Genomic DNA, 27,427 nt, shown 5'->3' with positions numbered 1-27,427 from the left:
ACACAGGGAAGGGTAGAGAAAGCTTCTTGGCAATGGGTTGTGCTTGTCTTCATTTCACAAGAAGGCACTCAACAGTGACCTCTAGTGACTCAGTAGAGTGAAAGCTAATACCAGCATAAGCTTTATTCTCTTTGCAACTAGAGATGGTGGGGTTTATCCTAGTTGCAGTTAAATGAAAAACTGATAAAACTCCAGTCTCTGAAGCCCTGAGGAGAGCATTGCTATATTGCATTTACCTCTGACATATAGACAAGGAGTTGTCTTTTACACTTTGACAATGCTGCTTCACCATTCCTCATGAATGAGTGTTGCCAGTTTGTATGGGGACAAGACTTGCAAATTTGCCTGAAACAAAAAGTAGTAATACTTAATAAAACAGTGACAGAAGAGGAAAGAATGGGGCATAAAATAGATTAACTACTTGGGAAGTTATTGAATCGTGAGCAAAAGGTCGTTTGACTGTGTGTGAAATGTCAGTCTCGCAGAGATTGGGCCTTCCTTCAGTCACTCATTAAATTTAAAAGCAGTGTTGCAGGCTCTTTGGCCATGTTGCCAGGATGGACAAAACCAACTCAGCAGACTGTGCTCTTAGAGCCTCTAGCGACACACAAAGGAGAGCGCCCCCTGGCCCGACTTGATACCACTGCAGGCCCATGCCACAGATTTGTGGATTTGCAGGATTAAACCAAATCTGGGAGCTTCACTATCCGCAATGCCATCCGCTGTGGTCACACTGCCTGGTGCAGTGATCTTGAGCAGACTATGCGCGTTTGATGTTGAAGTTATCGAATGTCCCGAGGATGGTGGTGGGATCTCCGCTCTGGCTAAGCCTCGACTAATTCTCTAGCTACTTTTTTTTTTTTAAAGTCCTAATAAAGTTTGTATTTTTCCTATGATTTAAAGTAAGCTGGTAAAGTCAGTATTTTAAAGTAGCTTTCTAAACTAAGTTGAGAGGTTTTGTTGGTTCAGACCTGATTGTACTTACATACCCTGCACTTCGAGAGGGCTGTGATAATGCAAATGGAAACATCAGATTGTAGGTTACCCTTTACTTGTCCAAACCCAACCCCAGATACTTTGTAGAACCTGTCCCCTCTATGGCTAGTGATTTTTTTTTTGGGGTGGGGGTGGGGGGAGATAATAGGTAGCTTGTCAGTTTTCAGCTGCCACTCTTGCTAGCCCTCATTGACAACTTTACCCTAACCCAGTGCCACCAACGCTCTTCACTTCATTGTCAATAAGGGGAGTGTCAACAGCACCATATGGCATAATTCACCTGATCTTGTATCATTCTCTGAGCCAGAGAATGATACAAAGATCATTTGTGAACTCATGTGTCTGGATGTTTGACAGTAAAAAGGCTCGCATTAAATTTTGTAAGATATATTATTCACAAAAGTAAGGTCTGAATTAACATGAAATTAGCTGTCAGTGCTACAAGATATTGATCAAAATCTTACGGATTTTAACAAGACTGATCTATGGACTAACCTCCATTGATACGTCCATTGTACTGCAGAAAAACCAATTTCCATTAATTGTACTGTAAAATATTTTATAGTGCAATAACGGTCCTAATTTACATTCCTGTTCAAAAGTAAATGTACTTTTGCTTATTGTGAATTCTTTAACAGAACTTGATACAATGACTGAACTCATTAGAAACATCAAGTTTTACAGCAAAATTGTTTCATGCTACTTACAAAAGTGTGCATCTATCTAGTCATAGTTTACAGTGTGTTCAAAATGGCTTTATATGCCTAGTAATCCACAATTCTGTATTTAGGTATTGGAATACTGTTACATTGGTTCTATGCATAAACATAGAAACCTATATATTCCTCTTGATTTTTTTGGAAAGAACTTTTAAGATGCTTTCTTGAAACCCTTTAGAATAGGATAGATGTTCTCAAATGCCTCATAGATTTCAGAACGTTCTTTGGCACCTATTAAAAAACAGTTAAAAACAGTTTAAGAACTAAGACAATATTAAAGATGGCTCACAAGGTTGCATTCATTACCATTAAGTCAACATCAATAAGTGCTAGGATAATAGCGAATAAAAGCATTCCCAAAGATGAGAAAAAACAAGGTTATTATTTAAATCTCTTTCAGGGGCATAGTCAAAATTAGATAATTTAAGAAGCAAGATTCCTTTCCATGATACTATCCCCACCTTATATTATTAAAACAGTAGGTTTATTTTTAGCTTGTTCTCATCTTGAAAAAACAAAGCTAGACTAGTCAGTATCTGATCTTTCATTTTGGGTTCTTGCGGTGGAATACTGCTGTGATTTTTTGAGTTGCTTATATCACACTACATTTTTCAAAAGAGAGAATACAGTGCCCCCGGGAGATTTTTAAAATTCCCTGGAATTGTTTCTATTAGTTAGAATTAGTTTTAGTTTTTATAGAAGAGTGTATGAATCCCATAATTTTTCAGATCAAATTTGGATGCAACGTCCCCGTCAGTATTAGTTGTAGGACTGACTAATTAGTCAGCAATTAATGCTCAGTTATGTTATGAAACCTTTAAAAGAACAGCCACAGTGGGTCAGACTAATGGTCCATCTAGCCCCGTATCTGGTCTTCCAACAGTGGCCAATGCCAGATGCTTCAAAGGGAATGAAAAGAATAGGTCAATTATCAAGTGATCCATCCCATTGTCCACTCACAGCATCTGGCAGTCAGAGGCTTAGGGACCCCCAGAGCCTGAGGTTGTGTCCCTGACCATCTTGGCTAATAGCCATTGATGGACCTGTCATTCATGAATTTAATTTTTTTTTAATCCAGTTATACTTTTGGCCTTCACAACGTCCCCTGGCAACGAGTTCCACAGGTTGACTGCCAGGTGTGAAGAAGTACTTCCTTTTCTTTGTTTTAAACCTGCTGCCTATTAGTTTCATTGGATGACCTCTGGTTCTTGTGTTATGTGGAAGGGTAAATGCCACTTCTTATTCACTTTCTCCATATTGTTCATGATTTTATAAACCTCTATCATATGCCCCCTTAGTTGTCTCTTTCCCAAGCCGAATAGTCCCAATCGTTTTAATCTCTCCTTATACGGAAGCTGTTCCATACCCCTAATAATTTTTGTTGCCCGTCTCCGTATCTTTCCATTTCTAATATATCTGTTTTGAGACAGGGCAAGCAGAACGGCACTCACTATTCAAGGTGTGGGTATGCCATGTATTTATATACGGACATATTTTCTGTCTTATCTTTCCCTTTCCTAATGGTTCCTAACATTCTGAGCTTTTTTGGATTGCCACTGCACAGTGAAAACATCTGCTCAGAGAACCATCCACAATGATTCCAAGATCTCTTCCATGAGTGTAACAGCTAATTTATATCCCATTATTTTGTATGGATAGTTGGAAATGTGTTTTCCAGAGTGCATTACTTTGCATTTGTCAACATTCATGAGAATAATTTTAGGAAGAGACTGATCAAGATAAGTCCAGTGTTGACAGGTTAATGGGACATGCTAGTTAGAGTCAAAAATGGAACAAAATAAGAGGGTAGGCGGGGTTAATCTCCTCTGGTTTTTCATTTCAGCACTCAGTATTATGAATATTGACCAGCAGTTACGTTTCCCAACTCTAGAGCATTTCTCCTGCCTCTCAGTGCCTTGATTAAGTTATTGTCTCTTGCATCATTCATATAAAATCATCCCAGTGACATCCCCACTACCATGCTAACTTTTTAATTAACAAAACCATGGAGGCCAAGAACATTTGTTGCCGACATTAGTAACATTAGCATGGAGGAGCAACCAGCAAACACTAAAAATAAGCAATATGCACTGAAATGGACCTCTAGCCAGACTAAGACATGCCAACATGTGCACCTTGTCATGCTGGCAGACTAGGTGCCAGCTCATACCAAGGTCCCTCTCCCTCAACTGAATAATGACAAATACATACGTGAGCCAGACTGATTTCAGCTGTGTGTTAGTAATTGTAAAATAGGTATAATTCTAAGAATGTGCTTAGTGTTTAGATTTTGAGTGCTTGTGAGTTGCTGCAGGCATTATTCTCACTTATAACATCCATATCCCATGTTGTAAGGAAGTATTTGAGCATTTGCATTGTAAGCCTTAGTAATGGTGTAAGTCCCCAGACAGGAAAGAGATGAAAATGATCAGGGGACTGGGGCACATGACTTACGAGGAGAGGCTGAGGGAACTGGGCTTGTTTAGTCTGCAGAAGAGAAGAATGAGGTGGGATTTGATAGCAGCTTTCAACTACCTGAAGGGGGGTTCCAAAGAGGATGGAGCTAGGCTGTTCTCGATGGTGGCAGATGACAGAACAAGGAGCAATGGTCTCAAGTTGCAGTGAGGGCGGTCTAGGTTGGATATTAGGAAACACTATTTCACTAGGAGGGTGGTGAAGCACTGGAAGGGGTTACCTAGGGAGATGGTGGAATCTCCATCCTTAGAGGTTTTTAAGGCCCGGCTTGACAAAGCCCTGGCTGGGATGATTTAGTTGGTGTTGGTCCTGCCTTGAGTAGGGGGTTGGACTAGATGACCTCTTGAGGTCTCTTCCAACCCTAATCTTCAATGATTAACTAGTGTAAAATGCTGGTCTCCAACAGAAGCTGTTATGTCCTACCTGACAAGGAAGGCCCATTGACACTAGACAGACATTAAAGAGGACAAAAAACTTTACTCTCCCCCTCCACCCACAGGAAGATGAGTCTTGCAAGCGAATTCCTCCAATCAGCTGTGTTTGCAGCTCACAGGAAGTGGGGGCGGGGGAGAAGAGAAGAGAAAAGAGGGAAAATAAAAACCTTACAAAATGGAGGAAATGTATTTCATTGCTGCTTGGACTCTGGGGGCAAGGTTTCTAGGCATAAGCAAGAGATTCCCCAGCTGCTTAGCCGAGGTTAGCCCTACAGGATATATAGAGCTTGCCTATTATAGAAACTTACCTTCTGAAACTTAAGACTGATTTGTGGATGTTATGTTTACCTACAGTAACCTTGTAAAAGAACTCTTAGTTCAGTTTCCTATTAATAAATCTGTATACAGTTTATTATAGGATTGGCTACAAGCACTGTCTTTGGTGTGAGACCTAAGGTGTAAGCGACCTGTGTAAGTGACTGGGGTGCTGGAACAATTTTTATGGTGGGGGTGCTGATGAGGGAAGCCATGTATTTGGTGTTTGTTATTACTACTTCAAGCCAAGGAGTGCAGTCGTACCCTCAACACCACTCATTCCAGCACCACTGTAAGTGCCTGGTCCTTTGGGACTGGAAGTAACCTGAACAATGCTGTGCTTCATGGTGTAAGGCAGGGGTCTCAAACTCAAATGACCACGAGGGCCACATGAGGACTAGTACATTGGCCCGAGGGCTGCACCACTGACTCCCCCCACACTCCACCCCTTCTGTGAGGCCCTGCCCTGCCCCCGCCTATTCCCACCCCTTCCCTGCCCCCATTCCAACCCCTTCCCTGAAATCCCCACCCCAACTCCACCCCATCCCTGCCCCCAGCGGGTACAGGAGGGGTGCAGGGTGCGGCAGGGGGCAGGGTGCGGTGGGGGCTCGGGGCAGGAGGTTGGGGTGCAGGAGGGGTGTGGGGTGCAGCAGGGGGCTCAGGACAGGGGGTTTGGCTGCAGGAGGAGTTCGGGGGGCGGGTCCGGCCCGGCGCAAACCGGGGGGCAGGGCAGGCTCCCTGCCTGCCTGCCCTGCCCCCAAGCCACTCCGGGAAGCGGCCAGGACCTGGTGGGGAGGGAGCAGGGGGCCATAGGGGTCTGTGTGTTGTCCTGGCTGCTCCTCCAGGTACCTCCCCCGAAGCTCCCATTGGTCAGAAGCGGGGAACCGCAGCCAATGGGAGCTTTGGGGGAGGTACTTGGAGGCGCGGCCAGGGCAACACACAGACCCCTGTGGCCCCCACCCCCCAGGTCCCGGCCACTTCCCGGAGCAGCACAGGGGCAGGGCAGGCAGGGAGGGAGCCTGCCCTGCCCCCGGTGCACACTAGGCTGGAGCTGCTCTGGGTAAATGCTGGGGGGGGGGGGGGCAAGGGGCTGCGGGGAGCTGGCGGGCCGCAGAAAATAACCCCACGGGCTGCGTGTTTGAGACTGCTGGTGTAAGGGGCCATCTACCACAAAGCCAGACTCGCCGAGGTGACAAGATAGATAGGAGTACCCAAGGGGGCGGTCTGGGACGCCATGTTTAGGCTGTAACAGTGCCTGAGGAGTTTACACGGAGGCTATGTCTACAATAGCACTTTTGTTGCTCAAACTTGTCGCTCAGGGGTGTGAAGAAAAACAGAAGACACCCCCCGACCAACATACACTGACAGAAGCGCCGGGGTGAACAGCACTATGTTGGTGGGAGATGCTTCCCCGCCGACAGAACCACACCTGCTCATTGGGGGTGGTTTAATTATGCCAACAGGAGAGCTCTCCCCTGCTGGCATAGAGCGGCTACAGAGGATAGCTTACATTGGCGCAGCTGCACTGGTACAGCTGTGCCACGGTAGGGTCCAGTGTAGACATAGCTTAGATTTCACCAACTAATCATCGAAGTATTGAACACTCAGCCAATTTGAGGTTTGTGCCCTGGTTCTCAACAGTCTGCCTTGAGGTTGGTACTCATGCTCCTGAGTCACTGCAGGACAGCTTGATATACCTCAAACCTTTTTAGGTTCCCACTCCATTGAAAGATAAAACCCACAACACACACCCATTGACTCTGCTCCAAAATGTTATGATGTTTGGACCACCAGAAAATTCTTCTGGATCAGCCAGGGGACCATAGGAGCTCAGTAAGTCCTGTTTTAGAATTGCAGTAAGGCCCAGGTTTCAAAATGGGACTTACCTGAGCCCTTATGGGCCTGCTGTATGCCTCAGCAGAGGTGTGTTTTTTGTTGTGTGGTTTGTGGGTTGTTTTTTTTTTTGTAGTTATGACATCCAAAAATGTATTCTGGAGGCATCAGTGGAGTGTAGATGGCCAGGATGACTTCATGGGACCTAAGGAGGAGGAGATGTTTTTAAGCTTTCTGTCCGGAATGCCCAGTTAATTGAGTTCATTCATAATTACGATCGGAAGATCCTTTGGGCAAAGGCATGCAATTTTTATTTGCTTTTAAAGTACCGTCTACACCTATGTTGGTACATTGGCACCATTCAGCCTGAGTGTCTGATAAAGATACGGTTTGCCTTTGTAGTCAAGTTGAATAAGGGGAAGTTTTCCCCAAGATGGTAAAGGTTCCAGAAAGAACGCTCAGAAGTGTTCACCCAGGAATTTTAATGTTTACTTACAGACTTGGATTCTAGGTTATTGACAAGTGCTCTGATTCATCATAGCACTTAAAATTAAGTGCTTTTCTGAATGAGGGCCAAGATTAGGACAGACACCTTCCTTTCCCATTGACAGCTACTATGCTAATGATAAAAAAAAATTCTAATTGAGGAGGGAAAGCATGACCAGGTTTTGTTGCAATAAGATTTTGAGTTCCCTGAAAGTATCAGATTACAAATAGGCTTCTAGTTGTGGTGGTTATTAAAATAGCACGCTGATGTATTTGATACCTTGACCCAAGTGGAGAATTAAAAAAAACCCCACAGGATGCACAAGTTTAGTAACATGTAGGATTTCTTTTGAGTGGTCATTCGAACTCCTGTGGAGCATTCTAATAGTACATAACTATGGTACTTTTGTATCCTCAACGTTTTGCTGAAAGCGATGCCTCTAGATTTTGCCAACCAGTAGTGTTTGCACTATGCAGGAAACATCAGCTTAGCTTAAAAATGTCATCCTACTATACAGAATGCTCCGAGTTACTGCTGTACATAAAGAGACCACTTACCAGTCAGTACAACTTTTCCAGACACGAAGATAAGCAACACAATCCTTGGTTTGACCATCCTATAAATAAGGCCAGGAAATAGTTCTGGTTCATAACTGTTCGAAGAAACAAAAGGGAAAAGGGTTAGGAGCACTGCATGGCAATTTGATTTTTACTACTAGTTTATTTTATGAAATATAAACTGCTCCTTTACGTTAGAATTGTGTTAGTTGAGCCAATGGTTTTGATTGCCTATGATTAGATCCCTGACTAAGTAGCCCAATTTTCAAATGTCCTGAGCACCCATAGCTCCTAATGAAGCCTTGTAGCATCTCTCACCTCCTTGCAGCCAGTAAGGACTGTGGATACTCGGCACCTTTAAGATCTGGGCCACTTTCAGATGTGAGTAACTAAAGGTAGGTTCCTGAGTAAGTGCTGGCATTACTGTGTTAGAACAGTCCAAGGAAGGATTTGTGGGGACAACACAGAAAGCTTCAGTTACAAATGACTTATAAAAATACAGCAAATAAGGAGATAACCAAGTAGTTCTACAATATACACTAAGCCAAGATGGCCCAAGATAATGACACATAGGGAATTAAGCCTAATTCAAACAGAGGCCCAATTTGAACTTTTAAATTTCTGTTGCATTCAAGCCTTTTTCCAAGCATCCTGTGGTGTCCTTTGTGGTGACTAAATTTTGAACAAATACACGTTAAACATGATAAGTCAGTCACCCAGCCATGAGGTTACACATGTATTACACGTTAACTTGAAACAGTCCAGAGCATAGATCATAACCTTGTACAAGAATATGCATACAAGAAGTTTTCACTTGGGCTTTGTCCACCAATAGGAAGTGTTCTGTATTTCCTTCACTATTTCTCACCATGATGAGATATGCCACACGGCAGCAGCAAGTGCTAACATGAGACCAGTCCAGTATTATCTTGGATATGAAGATTGTTCAATCTTACTGAACACCTCTGGTATGTCAAAATTCTTTGTACACAGCAAGTACACTGCAGCAGCATTGGATACAGGGCTGGCTCTAGGTTTTTTGCTGCCCGAAGCAAAAAATTTGCCACCCCAATCTCTGAGAGCGCAACTGCCCGAGCAAAGAAAAAAAAGGGTGGACACCCCTGGAATTGTGCCACCCCAAGCACGTGCTTGCTTTGCTGGTGCCTAGAGCCAGTCCTGAGTGGATATTGCCATTATCTTGCCATGTATGCTCCCCAATCAGCAGGAAAGCGGTTTCAAGAGAAGCATTTGTCTAACAGTGAGCAAAGGAACCAACAATCATAGAATCATCAGACTGGAAGGGACCTTGAGAGGGCATCTAATCCAGTCCCCTGCGCTCATGGCAGGACTAAGTATTATCTAGACCAGTGGCTCTCAACCTTTCCAGACTACTGAACCCCTTTCAGGAGTCTGATTTGTCTTGCGTACTCCCGAGTTTCACTTCACTTAAAAACTACTTGTTTACAAATATCAGACATAAAAATCAAGAGTGTCCCAGCACACTATTACTGAAAAATTGCTTGCTTTCTCATTTTTGCCATACAATTATAATGTAAATCAACTGGAACATAAATACTGTACTTACATTTCAGTGTATAGTACAGGGGTGGCCAAAATTACTGACCCACCAAGTCGCATACGACAATCTTTAGAGGTTCGGGAGCCGCAGCGCACCTATCGGGGCTCCAGCCTTGCAGGGAGGGAGGTCTTGGGGCGTCAGCCCAGAGACCACTGTTCCCTCTAAGCTGTGCGCGCGTGCACACAGATCCTAAACCCCATGCACATGGCGAAACACTGCGTGCTCAGAAATTTGCACAGAAGAAATTTTTTACGCACACGGCCTGTCAAAAATTAGAGGAAACATTGCCCGAGGCTGCTGGGCAGAAGCCAGAGGTGATGCGCTGGGGGGCACATGGAGTCACGTGTCCCCCCTGATTTTTGCCAGGGTTTGCTGACTCTGCTTGGTCACATGATGCCACCGGGCCCCCCTCCTGCTGGAGCCGGCAAGCTGGGAGCTGCGGCCCCGGGGAGAGGCAGTGGCAAGCAACTGGGGGAGCTGCTGCTTTTGCTGCTGTCTCTCCCTGTGGTGCTAAATCAGCAGCCCCTCCCTGCAGCTCCCAGCTGTTTGCTGCTGCTTCTCCACACCAAACGAACACCTGGGAGCTGCAGGGAGGGGCCCCTGAGGGTAATGGGCGGGGGTGGGGGGAGAGAAGGACTCAAGCCGTTGGGGCTCAAAATTTAAACTTGTGCCTCCCCCCCCACCCTCAGCAGGCACCAGTCCTCTCTGGCAGAAACCCTGAGCACTACCCTCCACCCAGGCTGGTGGGCCAGCGGTGCTGGAATACTTTGTACAGTGGGGATGCTGAGAGCCATTGAACCAAACTGCGAACCCTGTCTATGATGGAAGCCACTTCAAGCCAGGGGGTGTGCCAGCACCCCGCGTTCCAGCACCTATGGGTAGGCAGAGAATGGGGGAGGGCATGGAGGCTCCACGAGCTGCACTTTAACTGTAAAAAAGCCGCATGCGGCTTGCAAGCTGCAGTTTAGCTACCCCGGTATGGTACCTAGAGCAGTATAAACAAGTCATTGTCTGTATGATATTTTAGTTTGTACTGACTTCGCTAGTGTTTTTTATGTAGCCTGTTGTATAACTAGGGAAATATCTAGATGAGTTGATGTACCCCTGGAAGACCCCTGCGTACGCCGATGGGTGCTTGTACCCCTGGTTGAGAGCCACTGATCTAGACCATCCCTGACAGGTGTTTGTCCAACCTGCTCTTAAAAATCTCCAACGATGGAGATTTCACCACCTCCCTGGGCAATTTATTCCAGTGCTGAACCACCCTGACAGTCAGGAAGTCTATTTACACTTAGGTTTACTACTCTCCTGTCCTTCATTTTAACTGGATCGAATATATATCAAAATTAGTCCAGAAAAAAACCCCTCTAGCAGGGCAAAGCATGCGGGTAACACTTTGAGAAAACCAAAGACAGAAGATACAATGTTGAATATTTTGTACCGTATTCCTACGGCAAGAGGACTGCCAAGCACAACACTTCGCTCCCTGAAGATACTCAGGAGCGTACTTTTAAATAGCCAGCCACTAACTCCCTGAGTTAGTCACTCTCGCAGAGCTGTGAACGCTCCTGCCAACATCAATCGTGCTGGTGCACAAGCCATATTGACTTTTGCCACATGAGAAACAAACATGCTGCGGAAGGTTTATCAATAGGCGTTACTGCAAAAGACAATCAAAATGTTATGGGTCTAGTCTAGCGTATGTGAAACAGACTATCGATGCCACAGGGATAGTGGGTGCAGCAGACCAAGGGTATGCCATGGCATTTAATAGCTCACTGGTATGGAGTACACACCTTACCATGCTAGCACAGCATCAACATTTCTTCTCTTACGTTCGTCCTTTTACACATGAATTCATCCTTACGTGTTATTCATAGTTGAGCCCTCCCTACAATAGGAGCCTGGTACCTCTCCCTGCCAGTCACCACCCCCTTGCCCACATACCTACTGAACTGCTGATGAGTTAGAACCAATCCTTCCAGCCTGATGGGGAACCTCACATCACAACTGCCCACCATATTCTGTATTTTGAAGTCCAGGAACTTGGCAGGGAACCCAAGCTTCTGCACCACACGTGCATACTTCCTAGCTGCAAGCCGGGACTGCTCTTCGCTGCAGGGAGCACAGAGATGGAAACAGGAATTTGAGGTCTAATGGTTTCTGGATGTACAGCCTTATCCTGAAAGTTAAATTAAAAACCCCCACACCCTGTTGGCTGTAGTCACATTCTGGCTTTAATCAATCCCGTCTTGTTTATAGGAGAGTTTGGTGTTCTCAGTTCAGAGAGCGGGCCAGACTCAAGATTCTGAACAGGTCTAGCAGCCTTATGGTCCAGCAGCTGGAATTTACATGGGTGTTTGTTTTAAGTGCCACGAACATTGTGTGTTGCAACCAGTTCCTACAGATCCAGGAACGGGATCAGAGGTAAAAAGGAAGGTCTTGCATTGCTGCAGCACTAGGTTATATGGAGGGCCCTACCAAATTCATGGTCCATTTTGGTCAATTTCACAGTCGGAGAATTTAAAAAATCGTAAATGTCGTGATTTCAGCTATTTAAATCTGAAATGTCACGGTGTTGTAATTGTAGGGGTCCTGACCCAAAAAAAGGAGTCGTGGGAGGGTTGCAAGGGTTATTGTAAGGGAGGTTCTGCTACCCTTACTTCTGCGCTGCTTCGGGCGGCAGAGCTGGGCAGCTGGAGAGCGGCGGCTGCTGGCCGGGAGCCCGGCTCTGAAGGCAGAGCCACCGGCGGCACAGAGGTACGGATGGCCCGGTGTGCTATTGTTGCCCTTATTTCTGCCTGCAGAGCTGGGCCCCCAGTCAGCAGCCGCCACTCTCCGGCTGCCCAGCTCTGAAGTCAGCAGCGCAGAAGTAAGGGTGGCATGGTATGGTGTTGCCACCCTTAATTCTGTGCGGCTGCTGCTGGCGGGGCGCTGCCTTCGGAGCTGGGCGCCCGGCTGCCAGCCGCCGCTCTCTGGCCACCCAGTTCTGAAGTCAGTGCAATAAAAAATATAAAGACCGGTCATTTGCGGAAAACGCTAATCTAATCCGTTTGCTGAAATTCTGTTAATGACAATGTAAAGTACATATTTGTGTTTTTTAAATAAAGGCTTTAATACTTAACGTGAAGTGAGGGATAATAGACAAATATTTTTCTAACATTAGTTAAAGGATTTTTTGCATTGTTTAGCAAGTTTTGTTTTATTCTTGTAGTAGTAAAAATGTTGGCTGGAACTCCATTTCTATCCACAGATATTAACTAACTTTTTAAAAGCAGCATTGCGGGGAGGGGGGGAATTTGGTCTCTCTTGGGGGATTTGCGGGTGGGAGCAGGATTAAAAATGCAAGAAACAATGTGGGAGTGGATGGGAGTGTGCATGGTGGGGTGGGGTGGGAGCGGATTTAAAAAACAGTTCCGTGCAGGGCTCCACTGTAGGCCACTCCGATTCCCCTGTGCAGGAGGAACAGTCAGTTGGCCATTTAAGCCAGTTTCCCCATCTGTGTGTGGGAGTAGCACTGATGATCTGGCTCAATAAGATTAGGAAGCCCTCCGGGAAACTAGTCCAGCACCTTGATGGTTAGAGATATTAGAGGGTGTAAGTTAGGAGCTAGAGTTTAAAGTAGGAAACAGCAATGCTTGTTCTGGAGTAAGACCCAGCAATTCCCCTCAGGAAAGAATGGGATCACAAGGTAGGGGCTTAAGGACCAAGAGCATGAACTACAGAGGGCAAGGACTCAAAAAAACAGGCAGAATATTTGTGCTATGAGAGCACCTCAGCTAGACTTGAGTACATCTACTTAGAGACACTAGACAGCAACACAGGTTACATTGAGGCAATGTTTGGAACGAGTGGGAAATTGAAGTTACTCAGTATTCGTGATTTTCTATTAATAGTGGCTCAGCTCAATTTATAGTTCAGAACAGCAGTGTGCAGTTTAGCAATCACGAGAGCTCCCGTTACCAACAGGTAGACGTGTTCAGTGACAACTCCCCGTCTTTTTGGTCTTGGGATGTTGCATTTTGTGGAACAGGTCGGTAATTCCACAATTTGTGCCAGAATGTCATTTGCTGTTAGAGCCAGACAGAAGAAACGTTTCCTACCTTTTTGCTCCCGTGCAGACCATTTTGCCGGAACTGAATATAAGGGCTGTTGTTCTTGGTTCTCTGATTCTCATTATCACAGCAGCAAACCTCTAGAGATTAAAAGTCAAACAAGAATACTAGTGGCGTCCTGGCTCATGACTGGGGCTCTGGGTACTACAGTAATACAAATAAGAATACTATCTTGGTACCAACTTGACACTAGCTTGGTTACAAGTTTCATAGTAAATAATACAAGCTTTAAAAAGGTTTTTTTTGTTTTTTAAACCTTCCCATTTTATCAAAGACAGCTCCAAACATTGCTCTGAAAACTACAAGTGCTGTTATGCTTAATTCTTTGTTGTGGTGCACACTTGGTAATAAGTATGTTATTTACTTAAGTATCCCTTCCTCCAAATTAAGGTCTCCGTTCTGAAACTTCAGGGGAAAACGTTGCTATAAATCTGCTCTCTTATCTACATGTGTAATTTAACATCACAAAGAAATGCTTTAGATCCCAAATCATTAGGACTACATGTATATGGGCTGCTGTAGTAGAAAGTGATGCAAAAAGCGTTTTTGATCCCAATAGGAAAGTCTCATCCCTCAGTGCTTAGCCCACAGTGAATTACGCTAAACAGGAACAAAAGTATTTATATTCTGGAACAAGTGTGTCCACACATGGAGTTGTTCCTGATCATCGAGCCCTTTATTGGGAAGTGGAGTCTCTACTCATGATTGCAATAGGGGAAAAGTAGGGGTGCTGGAACAATTTTTACAGTGGGGTTGCTGAGAGCCTTTGAACCAAACTGTAAACCCTGTATATAATGGAAACCACTTCAAGTCACCCCCTGCATCCCTAGTTCCAGCACTATGGGGAAAAGAGCTGTTTTCATTGCTATAACTACTATCAAACATACTGTACCATTTTAAGAAATCCATGCCTGAGACTGTCTTGTTTATTTAGCTCTGAAAAGTACAACTTGAAGAAGCAGCCTCAAGGGACCTGTAAACCTGCCAGCCTGTCCCCTCAGCCAGAAAGGAGTGACAACACCCGCCACAGGCCAGTTCAGGCCTTGAGCTTTGTTTCTTCCACATTAACTAGCACAGCACATCAGTCATCCCTTTCCCCCACAATCTGGGGTCTCCTGCAGGGGCCTACACATTTCCACTATACAAGCCACTCGTCTGACAGTTCTGCCCTGCTCCAGGGCCCCACCGGAGCTCCTCTTTGACCCGAGTGCTTCCTGCCAGAGCCTGCATGATTCTAGCAGCTCTCCCCCCACCTGGCCCATTTGCTGACTTTTAGACTCAACTTGATCCCTAGCTCATCAGTGGCAGGTGAAGCCAGACCTTCAGTTCCTTTTAAAAGGTCAGGCATCCTGTGGCAGGATCATTCCATAAATGCTTTATTCAGCACATAGCAAGACAAGAACTGCAAGGATATGAAAAAAGGTGACAAAGCTGTTTGACCTTCATGGAATATATCAGAGTCTGCAAAAGCTTTTCCTCACTTGAATTCAACTCATTTATTTTTTAACGAACTGAGAGTGCTAGTAAATAAGGGGCAATCAGGTAATTAAAGAGTGTAAATTAGAATCCCGGGCCTTCAAATATAAAACCCCAATGAAATAGTTCTTTAAAATCTCACCTTTGGATTATATTCTGCATTTCTGGCATGCAGAGCTATATTCTTCAGATCTAGTTTACAAGCCAAGTTTACAGTGGACACTATATTCCTGAAGAAATAAGAAAGCGGATACATGATTTTAGAAAACCAAAGCTCAAAGTGATCTATTTAAAAAAAAAATGATATAGTTTGAAATCATGATACATTTAATTGTTACCTTCTATTACTTTCCTAACCATTCAGTTACTAGTCCACGCCAAAATCATATATAGCAAATTATTCGGTGAAAGTCAATAATATAAGTGGTCCAATGCCAAAAGCTATGAAAGATTTTAAGATGAAGTTTTAAAAAGTGTCCGACTGCTGCAACCACTGAATATGCTAGTTTTTCCTCCAGTACTACAGCAGTATAGGCTTGTGTGTCTTTCACCTAAGAACGTTGACAGAGTTACTGTTGCACTCTGAAAGGAGTCAGCGAACTACCCTCACGTCCCCCTGGCCTAGAGAGCCTAATAGGATAGAACAGTCTGGCTGCTACAGCGGTCAGGATTCTTTCTGCTTCTGCAGCTGTGCCCTTTCCTTCCCCACACCACTGCTGGGGTCACAGAGAGACTATTTCAGCTCAGTCAATAGAGCACCGCAGCAGTTAGACCAGACAGGATCCTCACCAGCCAGCTGGTGGCTGCACTGTAGACCCCTATGGTGAGAATAGGTACCGAACACTTGTCTGGCTAAAGGGGTCCTACTTCAAGTACTGTCACTTGGGCTCCTGCAGTCTAGTGTGTCGGCAGTGGCCGAGGGCCCTTGGAAATTCAACTAAAATTAAAATGTGGTTTTCTTGACAGAGTTTGCACAGCAGAGGAGGGTGCAGCTCCTTCAGAGGCAGGAGTTACGCACAGCGCACGTGATGAGGTCATTTGGGTCTTCCCAATGCTAAGCCAAGGACACAACTTGCATGGAGACCACATGGCCTCTTTTGCCTAGAGAAGCTTTCACTACTGAAGCCTGAACCACACTTGACCTATTTGTTTATGAACTATTTATATTTCTACAATTAGTTCCCTTTTCATTTTAGTCTTCAGCCCTCCTTCATGTACATGGTACCACCTTCCCCCCCACAGCTCTAGGCTTAAGTTTACTTACTGTAACTGAGGAACGATGCCAGAGCTTTCTGAAACGGGTGTCATTGGGGTGATAGGGGTCATAGGTGTCAAAGGGGGACAGGCACCAGATGTTTCAGGTGAGGGCTGAGTTGCGTCCGCATAGCTCAGTTGTGACAAATTGCTGTCATTTAAGAACCCACTGTCCTGCTCTGCCGACTGTGACGTGTATTGCTCTCTTTGCATTTCATGGCCATCTTCTGAATGAGTTTGTTCTCCATTTTCTTGGTTAAGATCATCTGGAAGAAAGCTGAGATCCACAGAAGAGAAGTCTGTAGAAAGTTCTTTGGATTGGTCAAGATGAGAACCGAATGATGCACTTTGAGCTGCTTGAATCGGCAGGTCTGTGTCAAAAGGGCTCATGGGAGTATACAGTTGAGGACCAGCTGATGAAAGGTCATCCTTCATTTAAAAAAAAAGATTACAGCATTTTTTTTAGAAGACAAGATCCCATTTACGTCAAATGACAGTGCTTGAGAAATGCATTTTCCATTCAGTGAATCCAAATTAGATATTCCTCCCCATCACGACTCCATTATCACACTGAGCACTTTCAAGTTAAAATGTGAAAGTCTGTCAAAAATAGCTTCACAGGCTCATACTTGAGTGACTTCTGTCCCTCTCCTCTCACTGATGTCCGTGTGTAAGATCCAGAGGTTTTCCCAAATGGTTTCCTTATTACACAAGCTAGATTGAGCTGCACCATAACACCAATAGGTCAGCATTCATGAACTGTGTGAGATGGCCAGAGGAAGACGTTTATTTTATTGTGAAGACAAAAGATTCAAGGCTGTAAAGCACTCACTGGACAGCAGCCTTTCAAAATTTCACCCCCCCCCCCCCGCCCCACAAACAGCTTCTCCAATGGATTTAAACTCGAGAAGAGTTCTCAGATGGCAAGTTAAGTCACTGCAGTATGTGTGTTAGACGTGAATAGCAATAAGCAAATGACATATTTCATTCAGAAGCATTTCTCCAGGTACAACGCCTCAGTCACAGAAAGAGAAAAACTTCCTGCCAACAATGAAGGAAACAATTGGCTAAAGAATTTGTTGTTGTTGCTGTTTTTATAAATACCATTTTCTTGCAACATGGTACCTAGATGAACTTGCTACTCTGTGCTACTAGGGCATGATCCAAAGCCCGCTGGAAGGGCTCCCATTGACTGCAGTTGGGCACTGGATTGGACCCTTATTTAAGGGTTGAGCAAATCTAGGAGTCCCACATAAACTATTGAATGAGCATCCAAACAGCATCTCAAACAAAGCCCAGATTAGTAAAATAATGAAAAATACAATTGGCACTTGTCTTTAGTACCTTGCCTATTGCACAGGTTAGTTTGCATGTGCCAGGTAAATTGCTTTACTTCTCTAGTGCAAGTCAATTTTACTTAGACTTTACTGACTGTTAGGGTGACCACATTTCCCTATGTGGAATACGGGACATCTGATAAAATTACTCATATTCAAGCAAGTTCAAAGGCAATCAAAACTATGCTGTACAAACGTTCAAATTAACATTAAGTTGACTGAGCCCATTAAAAAGAAATACTACGTGGTTGGATTCTTTTTTTACCTTCCTATCTTTAAGACTTTAGGGTTCACACTGGGAGGGGTGACACCCCCCCAACCCAGCCCAAGAGAGGTGACACACACACACCTGTACCCCTCTCTCACAGTGTGTGTGTCTGAGTGTGTGTGTGTGTCTGAGCGGCCTACCCTCCCTGCCCGGTGCTCTCTGCCTCCAGGCCCAGCTGGGCCCCCAGGACAGAGCTGCCTCTCCTGGTATCTGGCACCGCATCTTCCTGAGGCAATGTGTGTGTGTGTGTGGGGCGGGCACACACAGGGTCACATTGGCCCCCCTCCCGCAAATTTCTGCCAGGAATCAGATTCACACCAGAATGTGGCCAGCAGCAGCCTTTCGGCACTGTGCAGGAGGGGAGGGAAGGCACAGGAGCTGCTTCCAGCTGCAGGGGAGCAGGAGCGGGGCAGGGAGGGATGACCTGGCCCATGTCTTTGCAGAGTGTTGAAAGGCAGCTAACACCTCCAGGCTGCTGCTGCTGGCCACGGACATAACCCAGCCACCTCCTGTCCCCCACCCACCTGCTACAATGTGGGCAGGAAGGGGTTAAGCCCTAAGGATGTATTGTGCACCAGGGCCAGGGAACTGCAGGGGCTTCAGCGAACCAGCCAGAGAGGTGGCTCAGCAGGGGATGGTGCCTAGGGGAAGGAGCAGCCCCACGCTCCTTGGTGGCAGGACCCGGGTGGAAGGGGGTGCTGCTATGGAGCCTGCAGGTTCAGGGTGGGAACAGGCTGCAAATCGCTTCCCCCACTCCACTCCAGAGCTGGCACACAGTGGGGGCCGTGCTGAGCCCAGCAGGGGGAGCAGCCTGGCCCCATGTGCTGCAGCTTTTCCCCGCCACCAGCCTTACACACCCCCCCGGCCCATCATCTGCCACTGGACCCCCCACCCCATGCCCTCCTCACTGCTGGTGGGCGGACACCTGGCAAGCAGGGATCCAGCCAGCAGCAGGATCCACTGGTACTGATGGTAGGGGGAGGCATTTTTAAGAACGAGTTAGGACACCTGCAGGGGGGTTTAAATACTGGACTGTCCCGTTAAAAAAATGGAACATCCGGTCACCCTACTTCCTGTGTAAGTTTTAGGAGTTCAGTGATAGAAACTCCTATACTACTGGCTGAATACTTGAGGTTTGGCTAGAAGTTTTAAAGCTAATCCCTGTGGAGTGCTGAAATAACGTCTTTCCTCGGCATCATTTCAGTTACACACATTTGGAAACTGACCCTAGGCAAGGGTCTGTATATGTCCCACACAGCCTTTGTTTATTGAACTGCAAGGACATATCGAGTCCAGTAGATGGCAGGCTTGACCTTTTAACTGATCAAAGGGAACCACTCAGTGTCTTTTCAAACTTCCAGACTTGCTTGTGATCAGGGGTCTAAGGAAACAAGGACACGGATTTTCACAGGTGCCAAGCACCCACCACAGCACAAGCGGAAGTCAGAGGGGCCTGCAGCTTCTCAGCACTTACGAAAACCAGGCTGAACATGTGCTAAGCCCTGCAAGCACCCATAAAAATAAGTGAACTGATCTTCCAATAAGGTGCTCTTCCTTGACGCTTCTCACGAGGCTTTCTTTAGACAGATGTTTAAATGTACTAATGTCTATTAGAGCTGATCAACTTATTAAAAATAAATTAAGTGAAAACTGGCTTTTTTTTTTTACTGAACTAAAATGGTCAAAAATTCTAATTTTGGTCAAAATGTTCTGATTTTTGGGCTGGGTTTCTCTACAAATCTTTTCCAGTTTTTTTGATATGTCTGGGGTTTTTCCACAAAAGTTTTTTCACAGTTTCTCCACGGAAGACAATTGGCATTTTTTGACCAGCTCTAGTCTCCATTCAGCAGACGTAATAATAATCTAGGAATCCATCTTCAGGTTTTCCTTGAACAGCTCACAACTGAATAGAGAAATGTGTTGGCTTGCGTACCACTGCTCTCTGTTACACGGTACTTGATAGACTCCACTGGCCTCATATTTGAATCTATGACTAATTTATGAGAAATAAATGCCTTAATACTACCATATCGAACATTCTTCTTTAGATCAAGTGGTAAAGGCCTACAGCATTTCCTAACCACAAATTCCTGAATTTTAGCCCTGTTCTTGATCGCTATTTGTTTGGCTTGGCGTCACAAATGTATAATGCCTTATAATATTAAAAAAGGCAAGAGTTTGGGGAGGAATTTAAACCCTCTTGCTTCAGCATGTAAACAGCTTCTAGTTAATGAGGGCTAGGAACACACTTTCTCTCGGGGCAAATTATTAAATAACAGCCTTCTGCACCATCCTCTGAAACAGCTAATATTAGCAATTGTGGGAGACAGACAATACTGATTGACTGGACCAGTGATCTGATCCAATAGGACACATCCTGCAGAATAACTTGTGCACTTTGAATGTCAATGGGACTTACTCATCCAAGTCATTTAGACCTTTTTTTGGAAATTTTACTCAATCAAAAAAGTAGACAGTTGCCCCTTCTTAGCTTGGCAGGTACAAGCAGGACCTGTGATACACACATGAAAGGTGCCACGGAACTATTTTTAGAGCTTTATGAATATTTAGGGCTCGGTACAGTGTAGCTAGCACTGTCCTTTCGAGAGAAAAATCCCAATTCAGGTTCTGCACAAAGAGTTTGACAACTCATGCAAAAGTCTAGGTATTATTACACCAGTCCTTTTGCACTCTGTATCTGAGGTCCTGCCTTAAAGCAACAGAGACCAGCTGTATTTAACACACCTTAGTATCATGGACTTGGGCGGCATGCAAACTATCTGAAAGTAATAAAACATAAACAGGCATTTACACTGGAGAACCCCAGCGGGTTTGACATTCGTGTCTCTTAATTTAAAATACATATTGTTTCATATTAACTAGGGGGAGGGGAAGTCTTAGATTGCTACAACACACTAAGCAAACACTATAAAGAGGACTCTGAAAACAGAAAGGTAGCTTCTACAAAAGGACTGACACACACTGCAGTAAGATTGCATTCTTTAGTGATACGAGCTAGAAGTCTGTGAAAAATCCCAGAATTAGTCACACAAAGAAATACCTGCTTACTAGTGGAACAAGTCTGTGTCTCCACAAAAGTGAACAAACAATTTCCTGGTTACTTGCTTCTAACATTCAGGCCCACCCCCCAAATGGGACAAAGCTGTGCCCAAAATGACATACTGCCAGACAAAATGAGCCCCAGAAGTTAGACAGCACCCATACCTCTTAACCAGTTATTCCTCTTAACCTAGTTATGTGGCAGTTCATGAATATCACCACAGCTGCTGCTGGTTGGAGGGGGGACAGCAACACACTGAACTTCCACCTTCTCTGTGTGTATATATATAATCTTCTTACTATATGTTCCATTCTATGCATCCGATGAAGTGGCCTGTAGCCCACGAAAGCTTATGCTCTAATAAATTTGTTAGTCTCTAAGGTGCCACAAGTCCTCCTGTTCTTTTTACACTGAACTTTATTTGCAATGCTCTTTACTTCTCTATAGAGGGCATGGGAGACTTTCAGCTCCCCCATAAGGTGGATTAAAGCAGACGCTCTCAGAATAAAGTCAGTCAATCTGAGGCTTAGATCAGGGGTTCTCAAACTGGGGGTCGTGAGGTTATTACGCGGGGGAGGGGGTCACGAGCTGTCAGCCTCCTTGCCAAACCCCGCTTTGCCTCCAGCATTTATAATGGTGTTAAATATATTTAAAAAGTGTTTTTAATTCATAAGGGGCGGGGGGTGTTGCACTCAGAGGTTTTCTATGTGAAAGGGGTCACTAGTACAAAAGTTTGAGAACCTGGCTTAGATGGATGAGAGAAGTTGGTGGAATGTGAGAACCAGGGAGAAGAATTAAGCAGCTTTTTTAAGGGGGGTGGGTGGGAGACAGAGACACTAGAAAATAATGGGGTAAAATAAAAGGAAAGCAATTTAATGAGAAAAAGAACTTCACTCTTTGAATCTGCTTAAGGAAAGAAGATTGAAAATTAAAGATGTATTAAATAGAAAGCTGGCTTGTGGTGGGGAAGCGGGGAGACAGACTGAAAGCACAGGAAAAGACAACCCACGCTGTGGAATAGAAGAAGGAAAAGCAGCACAAGACAAGTTTTATACTTAACTGGCTGCCAAGTGTTACCCAATGTACTCTAGGTTAGCTGACTTGATCAATGATGGTCTCTGACATCAGCAGTGTACGTTTGGAGGGTTTCCCATTGCCTCCCTGAAGAAATGAAAACTTGGCACCTATACTCTGTCCAAGAGGTCACTACAATTTAAGGCAGTTTGTTGGTAGTAGAGGGATATTGTCCACATACAGTGTAATTGGGACAAGACTGATTTAGACCTCAGATTGGGAGTGGGTTGTTTTTTTTTTTTTAAAGCCACAATATACCCCAAACAATTGCTGCTGTGAGTTTATCATTTGTATTGTAGCAGTACCACCCACAGGCCAAAAATCAAGATCAGGTCCCAGATGTTAGGCACTGTTCAGACACACAGGAAGATTTGGTTCATGCGCCAGAAAGTTCACAGGATAAAGCCCCCAACTCTGCAAATGGGCCTCTGCACCTGGGCAGACACTTATGATTTAAAAGGGGTTCTGCACAGGCATGAGGGGTCCCAGGGTGCAGGGGTTCAAACTGCATGGATCAGTGTGAGGATTGAGGACTAGCTTAAGCCAAGACAATGAATTAGTGAGAAACAATAGAAGGAGGAATGAGCAACAACAGAAGACATTACATGGGGTAGATATATGCCCAGCTCTGTGATTCGAGGCCATTTAGTTTTTCCTCCTCCAGTCAAGAGCACCTACTGGTCTGCTCCCTACCCATTATCTATGGCCATAGTTACTTCATTTAGAGGGTTAGATTTAGGTCCTTTCCACATTACAATGAGGTGTCTGTCCAAAAGCCACTTGCAAACAGTGGGAGGGCTATTATAACAGCGGATGAACAGGTTTCAGAGTAGCAGCCTTTGATAAATATAAAGGGAAGGGTAAACACCTTTAAATCCCTCCTGGCCAGAGGAAAAACCCTTTCACCTGTAAAGGGTTAAGAAGCTAAGATAACCTCGCTGGCACCTGACCAAAATGACCAATGAGGAGTCAAGATACTTTCAAAGCGGGGGCAGGAAACAAAGGGTTCTCTCTGTCTGTGTGATGCTTTTTCCAGGACCAGAGCAGGAATGCAGGTCAGAACTCCTGTAAAGAGTTAATAAGCAATCTAGTTAGATATGCGTTAGATTCTGTTTTGTTTAAATGGCTGATAAAATAAGTTGTGCTGAATGGAATGTATATTCCTGTTTTTGTGTCTTTTTGTAACTTAAGGTTTAGCCTAGAGGGATTCTCTATGTTTTGAATCTGATTACCCTATAAGGTATTTACCATCCTGATTTTACAGAGGTGATTCTTTTACTTTCATTAAAATTCTTCTTTTAAGAAGCTGATAGCTTTTTCCTTGTTCTTAAGATCCAAGGGTTTGGGTCTGTGTTCACCTATGCAAATTGGTGAGGATTTTTATCAAGCCTTCCTCAGAAAAGGGGGTGTAGGGCTTGGGGAGATTTCAGGGGGAAAGACGTTTCCAAGCGGGCTCTTTCCCTGTTATTTTTTTTAGATGCTTGGTGGTGGCAGCAATAAGGTCCAGGGACAAAAGGTAAAAATAGTTTATACCTTGGGGAAGTTTTAACCTAAGCTGGTAAAAATAAGCTTAGGGGGTTTTTCATGCAGGTCCCCACATCTGTACCCGAGAGTTCAGAGCGGGGAAGGAATCTTGACACAGCCTTATTAGTCTGTATCTGCAAAAATAAAAGGAGGACTTGTGGCACCTTAGAGACTAACAAATTTAATTGAGCATAAACTTTCTTGAGCTACAGCTCACTTCATCGGATGCATACAGTGGGGAGCTATCCATACACAGAGAACATGAAACAATGGGTGTTACCATGCACACTGTAATGAGTGATCACTTAAGGTGAGCTATTACCAGCAGGAGAGCAGGGGGGGGGGCGCAAGAGAACCTTTTGTACCAATAATCAAGTAATGGAAATGGCCCACCTTGATTATCACTACAAAAGGTCCCCCCCCCACCTCTCCTGCTGGTAATAGCTCACCTTACCTGATCACTCTGGTTACAGTGTGTCTGGTAACGCCCATTGTCTCATGTTTTGTGTGTATAAATCTCCCCGCTGTATTTTCTGAACCTTTGCAGGCACCATTACAAAAATGGAACCTGCCCCTCTGCTTTGTTAGCACAGGCCAGTCTCAGTCTACTACCTGACCAGAGCTCAGTTCTTCAGGAGAGCTTTTTAAACACAGTCCGGGCTGCAGCCCAGACAGGTCCTTAAGAACCTGCAGAGCCCTGTGACAGTGCATAAGACTTCAAAAGGGCCTCTCTCCTCCTAAAGGGATTTCCTAGATGTTTTCCACCTGTTCAGTCCCACAGGTGTTAGTGGTGATGAGAGGCCTCCTAGGGGCCCCAGCACTTCGATGAGACCTAGGCAGAGTTGGAGGACAAGGGATTAAGACACTAGCTGCTCCTCTGTCCTAGGGCTCTTGTTCCACAGTCAGGGAATCTTAAAGAAGAGCCTTTGGGAACAGAGAAGGTCAGAGTGAATCTCACTCATTCAGAATGCATCCGATGAAGTGAGCTGTAGCTCACGAAAGCTTATGCTCAAATAAATTGGTTAGTCTCTAAGGTGCTACACGTCCTCCTTTTCTTTTTGCGAATACAGACTAACACGGCTGTTACTCTGAAATCACTCATTCGTTTTCATTGTTGGAGCTGACTGAAGCCCAGAGAGGAGCTGGAGACAGTCAAAGGCCCCGATCCTACAATGGGATTATTGTAGCTGTAGGATGGCATTGTTACCTAGGAGCCCCAGTCACAGGGCAGCGTGCTAGGCGCTGTACAAACGGAACAGACAGGCCCTGCCCTGAGGAGAATGCTCTGGGCAGGCCCCAGCTGGCCCAGGCAGCCCCACCGCCAATACAAGGGCAGCCCCCTAGGTCCCCTGACAGGCTCAGGAGAGAAGGGCAAAGGGCGCCACAGCCCCCACCCCCCTAGATGCTGCTGCTGCTGTATGGCAAGGAGACCCTGCAATGGCTCAGTGCCAGCTAGGGGGGTCAGCCCAGCCCCTGGGTGCTCCAGGGAGCCTGGAGAGGAGACAGAAGGGGGGGGGAATAGGGTAGCCGTTTCTCAGCCAGCTGGGGGGAGCAGCAGGGCCCCCAGCAGCAGCTAGCTGCGGTACCGGGCTCAGCCGCGGCTCTAGCGGGGACGTGGGGCCGGAGCGCACCCACCTGGCCCGGGCTCCGGTCCCAGTAGTTCTCCAGCGAGGGCTCCATGCGGGGCCGAAGCGGGCAGCGTCCTGCCGGGGCGGACCGAGCCGGGGCATTGCGGGGGCTGCTCTCGGGCAGGCGCGATCCAGGGCGCTGCCTTCGCACCTGGCCCTGATTGAGGGAATGAACCGACCAGCTGGGCCCGGGCCGGCACGTGCAGAAAAGGGGGCGTGTCCCCTTTAAACCGGGCCCTTCCCCCGCGGGACAAAGCCCGTCTGCGAAAGAGCGAGCCCCGAGCTGCAAGCAAGGGTCCCCCCCGGCTTGGCTAAGCGCAGGGAGGCTGGAGTGTCGCGGCGGGGCCCGATCGCAGCGCCTGCCGCCGGTCCCGGGTTCTGCATCCAGCTGCTGCAGGGGAAAGCTCCCGTCTCGCCAGCCTTTCCAGCCCCAGCCAACGCTTCCCCGGAGATCTTCCCACTCCGTCGGGGGCTTGCCCCTTGAAACGGCAGTGCATGTACATGCAACCCGAACTGGACCGGGTATGGCTACTACCTTCTGAACCGTGCAGCCCCCCGCAAGCTGCTGGCTAACGGCTGGGTACAGCAGCCCAGCGTGTAAAGGTGCTGCCCCTCTGTGGGAGACGCTGTTATACTACAGTGAACCCAAGCCAGAGGCTGATCTGCACACCCACTCAACCAGCTCTTTAGAGAACGGGGAGGGGGCTGAATTTCTTCAAGCCTAGGCCACCTAAAGCTTTCCTCTTGCGTTGAAGGGAAAGTGTCTTGTTCACATGGCAGACCGTGGTTTTCATCGTTGAACTTTCCACGTGGGTCCCCCTAATAGAGCTAGGTGCAAAAAGAGGCGCTTTGAACCCCTCAGCAATGGATCTGGGCCACCTTTCCACCCTGAGTGCTTTTAACTTAATATTTGTTATCATTAATATTATAAAGGTAAATTGAAGATGAAGTTTCCTTAATGGGGGTGAGCTGGTATAGACTGAAAGGTAGCCCTTTAGTATTGCATACAACAACATCCTTACAAATTAGTTCAGTGTGAAAATGTTATTCCTATCTTTCACTGATGGGCTTTCAGCAGAGGCATTGCAAGATCATTTTCTTTAGGTGAAGCAGGGCTAGTGAAAACAAGCATAATTAAAGGTGTGTTTAATTAGCCACAATTAACCATCCCTCCCAGACCCGCTGGGTTAATTAACCAGAACTGTGGGTTCTAATGAGGCTTTGATGAATTGCTTTACAAGTTTGTTGGGAGTGCAAGGTCAGGTCAAGCAGGAATGGTGTATTTCAGTGTGTTTTAGAACCTTCTTTTCAGCGGGGTTGCTGGCAGCAGCAGATTGCTATCAGGAAGCTGGAGGTGACTAGAAAATAGACAGCAGATTCATAGTAAAGCTGACTGAGAGGTCAGGCTTAATGAAAAATAGCTGTCTCTTAACTCTAATTTAATACCAAGGCAATCCTAGCATCCAAAGACATTTTGGGCTTGAGTTAGCATTCAGAGTTTTAATCTCCTCCTGGAACAATGTTTATAACCTATCCTGGTGCACTGAGTATCTGAGGTCTACAGGTATAAATCATGGATAGCTATGGGGGTTTCAAGAACTGAATCAGAGTTGGAATCTCTGGACAGCCTGCTATGTTAGTTTTTTCCGTTCAACATATGTCAGTTCTGAGGCTGATTTAATTTCAATGGAAGCAAACATACATCCTTGATTCCCTAAGTTTCTTCTGCTCATTTTAAGGGGTGCAACATTCTTGGTTCATTAAATGTCAGGGTTGGATTAAGGCAGGCTGGGGTCCCATGCACCTCTTCACATGGCTCTGACCTTATTTGATGTGAGAATGACAAGGGCCCAGGTCTATGAAGGTGTTTAGATTCACCTCACTTAAAAACTACTTGCTTACAAAATCAGACATAAAAATGTGTCCTAACTTTCACTGAAATCAAGGGCCCCCTACATAAGAGTTGGTTGGCTCATTCTTTTTGTTGGGCAGGCTAAGCCCTTCCCATGTCCTGGACTACTGCTCATTACCTCCAGGCAGGCTGGTGCCTATCCAGAAGAGGGAGGACTCAACTGTTATCCACCCAGGCAGACAACACTGTTGGAGAGGCTAGCTACTGACACCGCTGCAGCAGAGCGGCCCTCCCCAGTCCAGGGGAGGAGAGCAGTAGGTTTCAGCGTTACCATCCCATTGAGATGTATGGGTCAGTTGATCTCTTGCAGTTATTGTTTCATGATGTTGGCAGACTCAAGCAGATGTCACAGCGTTGGTTACACCTGAGTCACCACATAACTC

General features: G+C 45.8%; 1 protein-coding gene across 1 annotated transcript; it reads right to left on the bottom strand.

Annotated features, from left to right (window-relative positions):
- Positions 1–1,718: 1,718 nt before the first annotated feature.
- TBPL2 (TATA-box binding protein like 2) lies at positions 1,719–25,184 on the bottom strand. Its single transcript, XM_048854386.2, has 7 exons — positions 25,140–25,184; positions 16,251–16,669; positions 15,129–15,216; positions 13,499–13,590; positions 11,343–11,510; positions 7,817–7,911; positions 1,719–1,946 (listed from the first exon to the last, which is right to left on the bottom strand). Exons 1-7 carry the CDS (start codon positions 25,182–25,184, stop codon positions 1,867–1,869), a joined length of 987 nt encoding a protein of 328 aa, XP_048710343.1. The 3' UTR covers positions 1,719–1,866.
- Between the last annotated feature and the right edge of the window lie 2,243 nt (positions 25,185–27,427).

The sequence above is a fragment of the Caretta caretta genome, chromosome 6 (assembly GCF_965140235.1).
Source record: "Caretta caretta isolate rCarCar2 chromosome 6, rCarCar1.hap1, whole genome shotgun sequence".
Taxonomy (NCBI): domain Eukaryota; kingdom Metazoa; phylum Chordata; order Testudines; family Cheloniidae; genus Caretta; species Caretta caretta.
The sequence above is the reverse complement of the archived record's forward strand: the minus strand, read 5'-3'. Positions and strand labels throughout refer to the sequence as shown.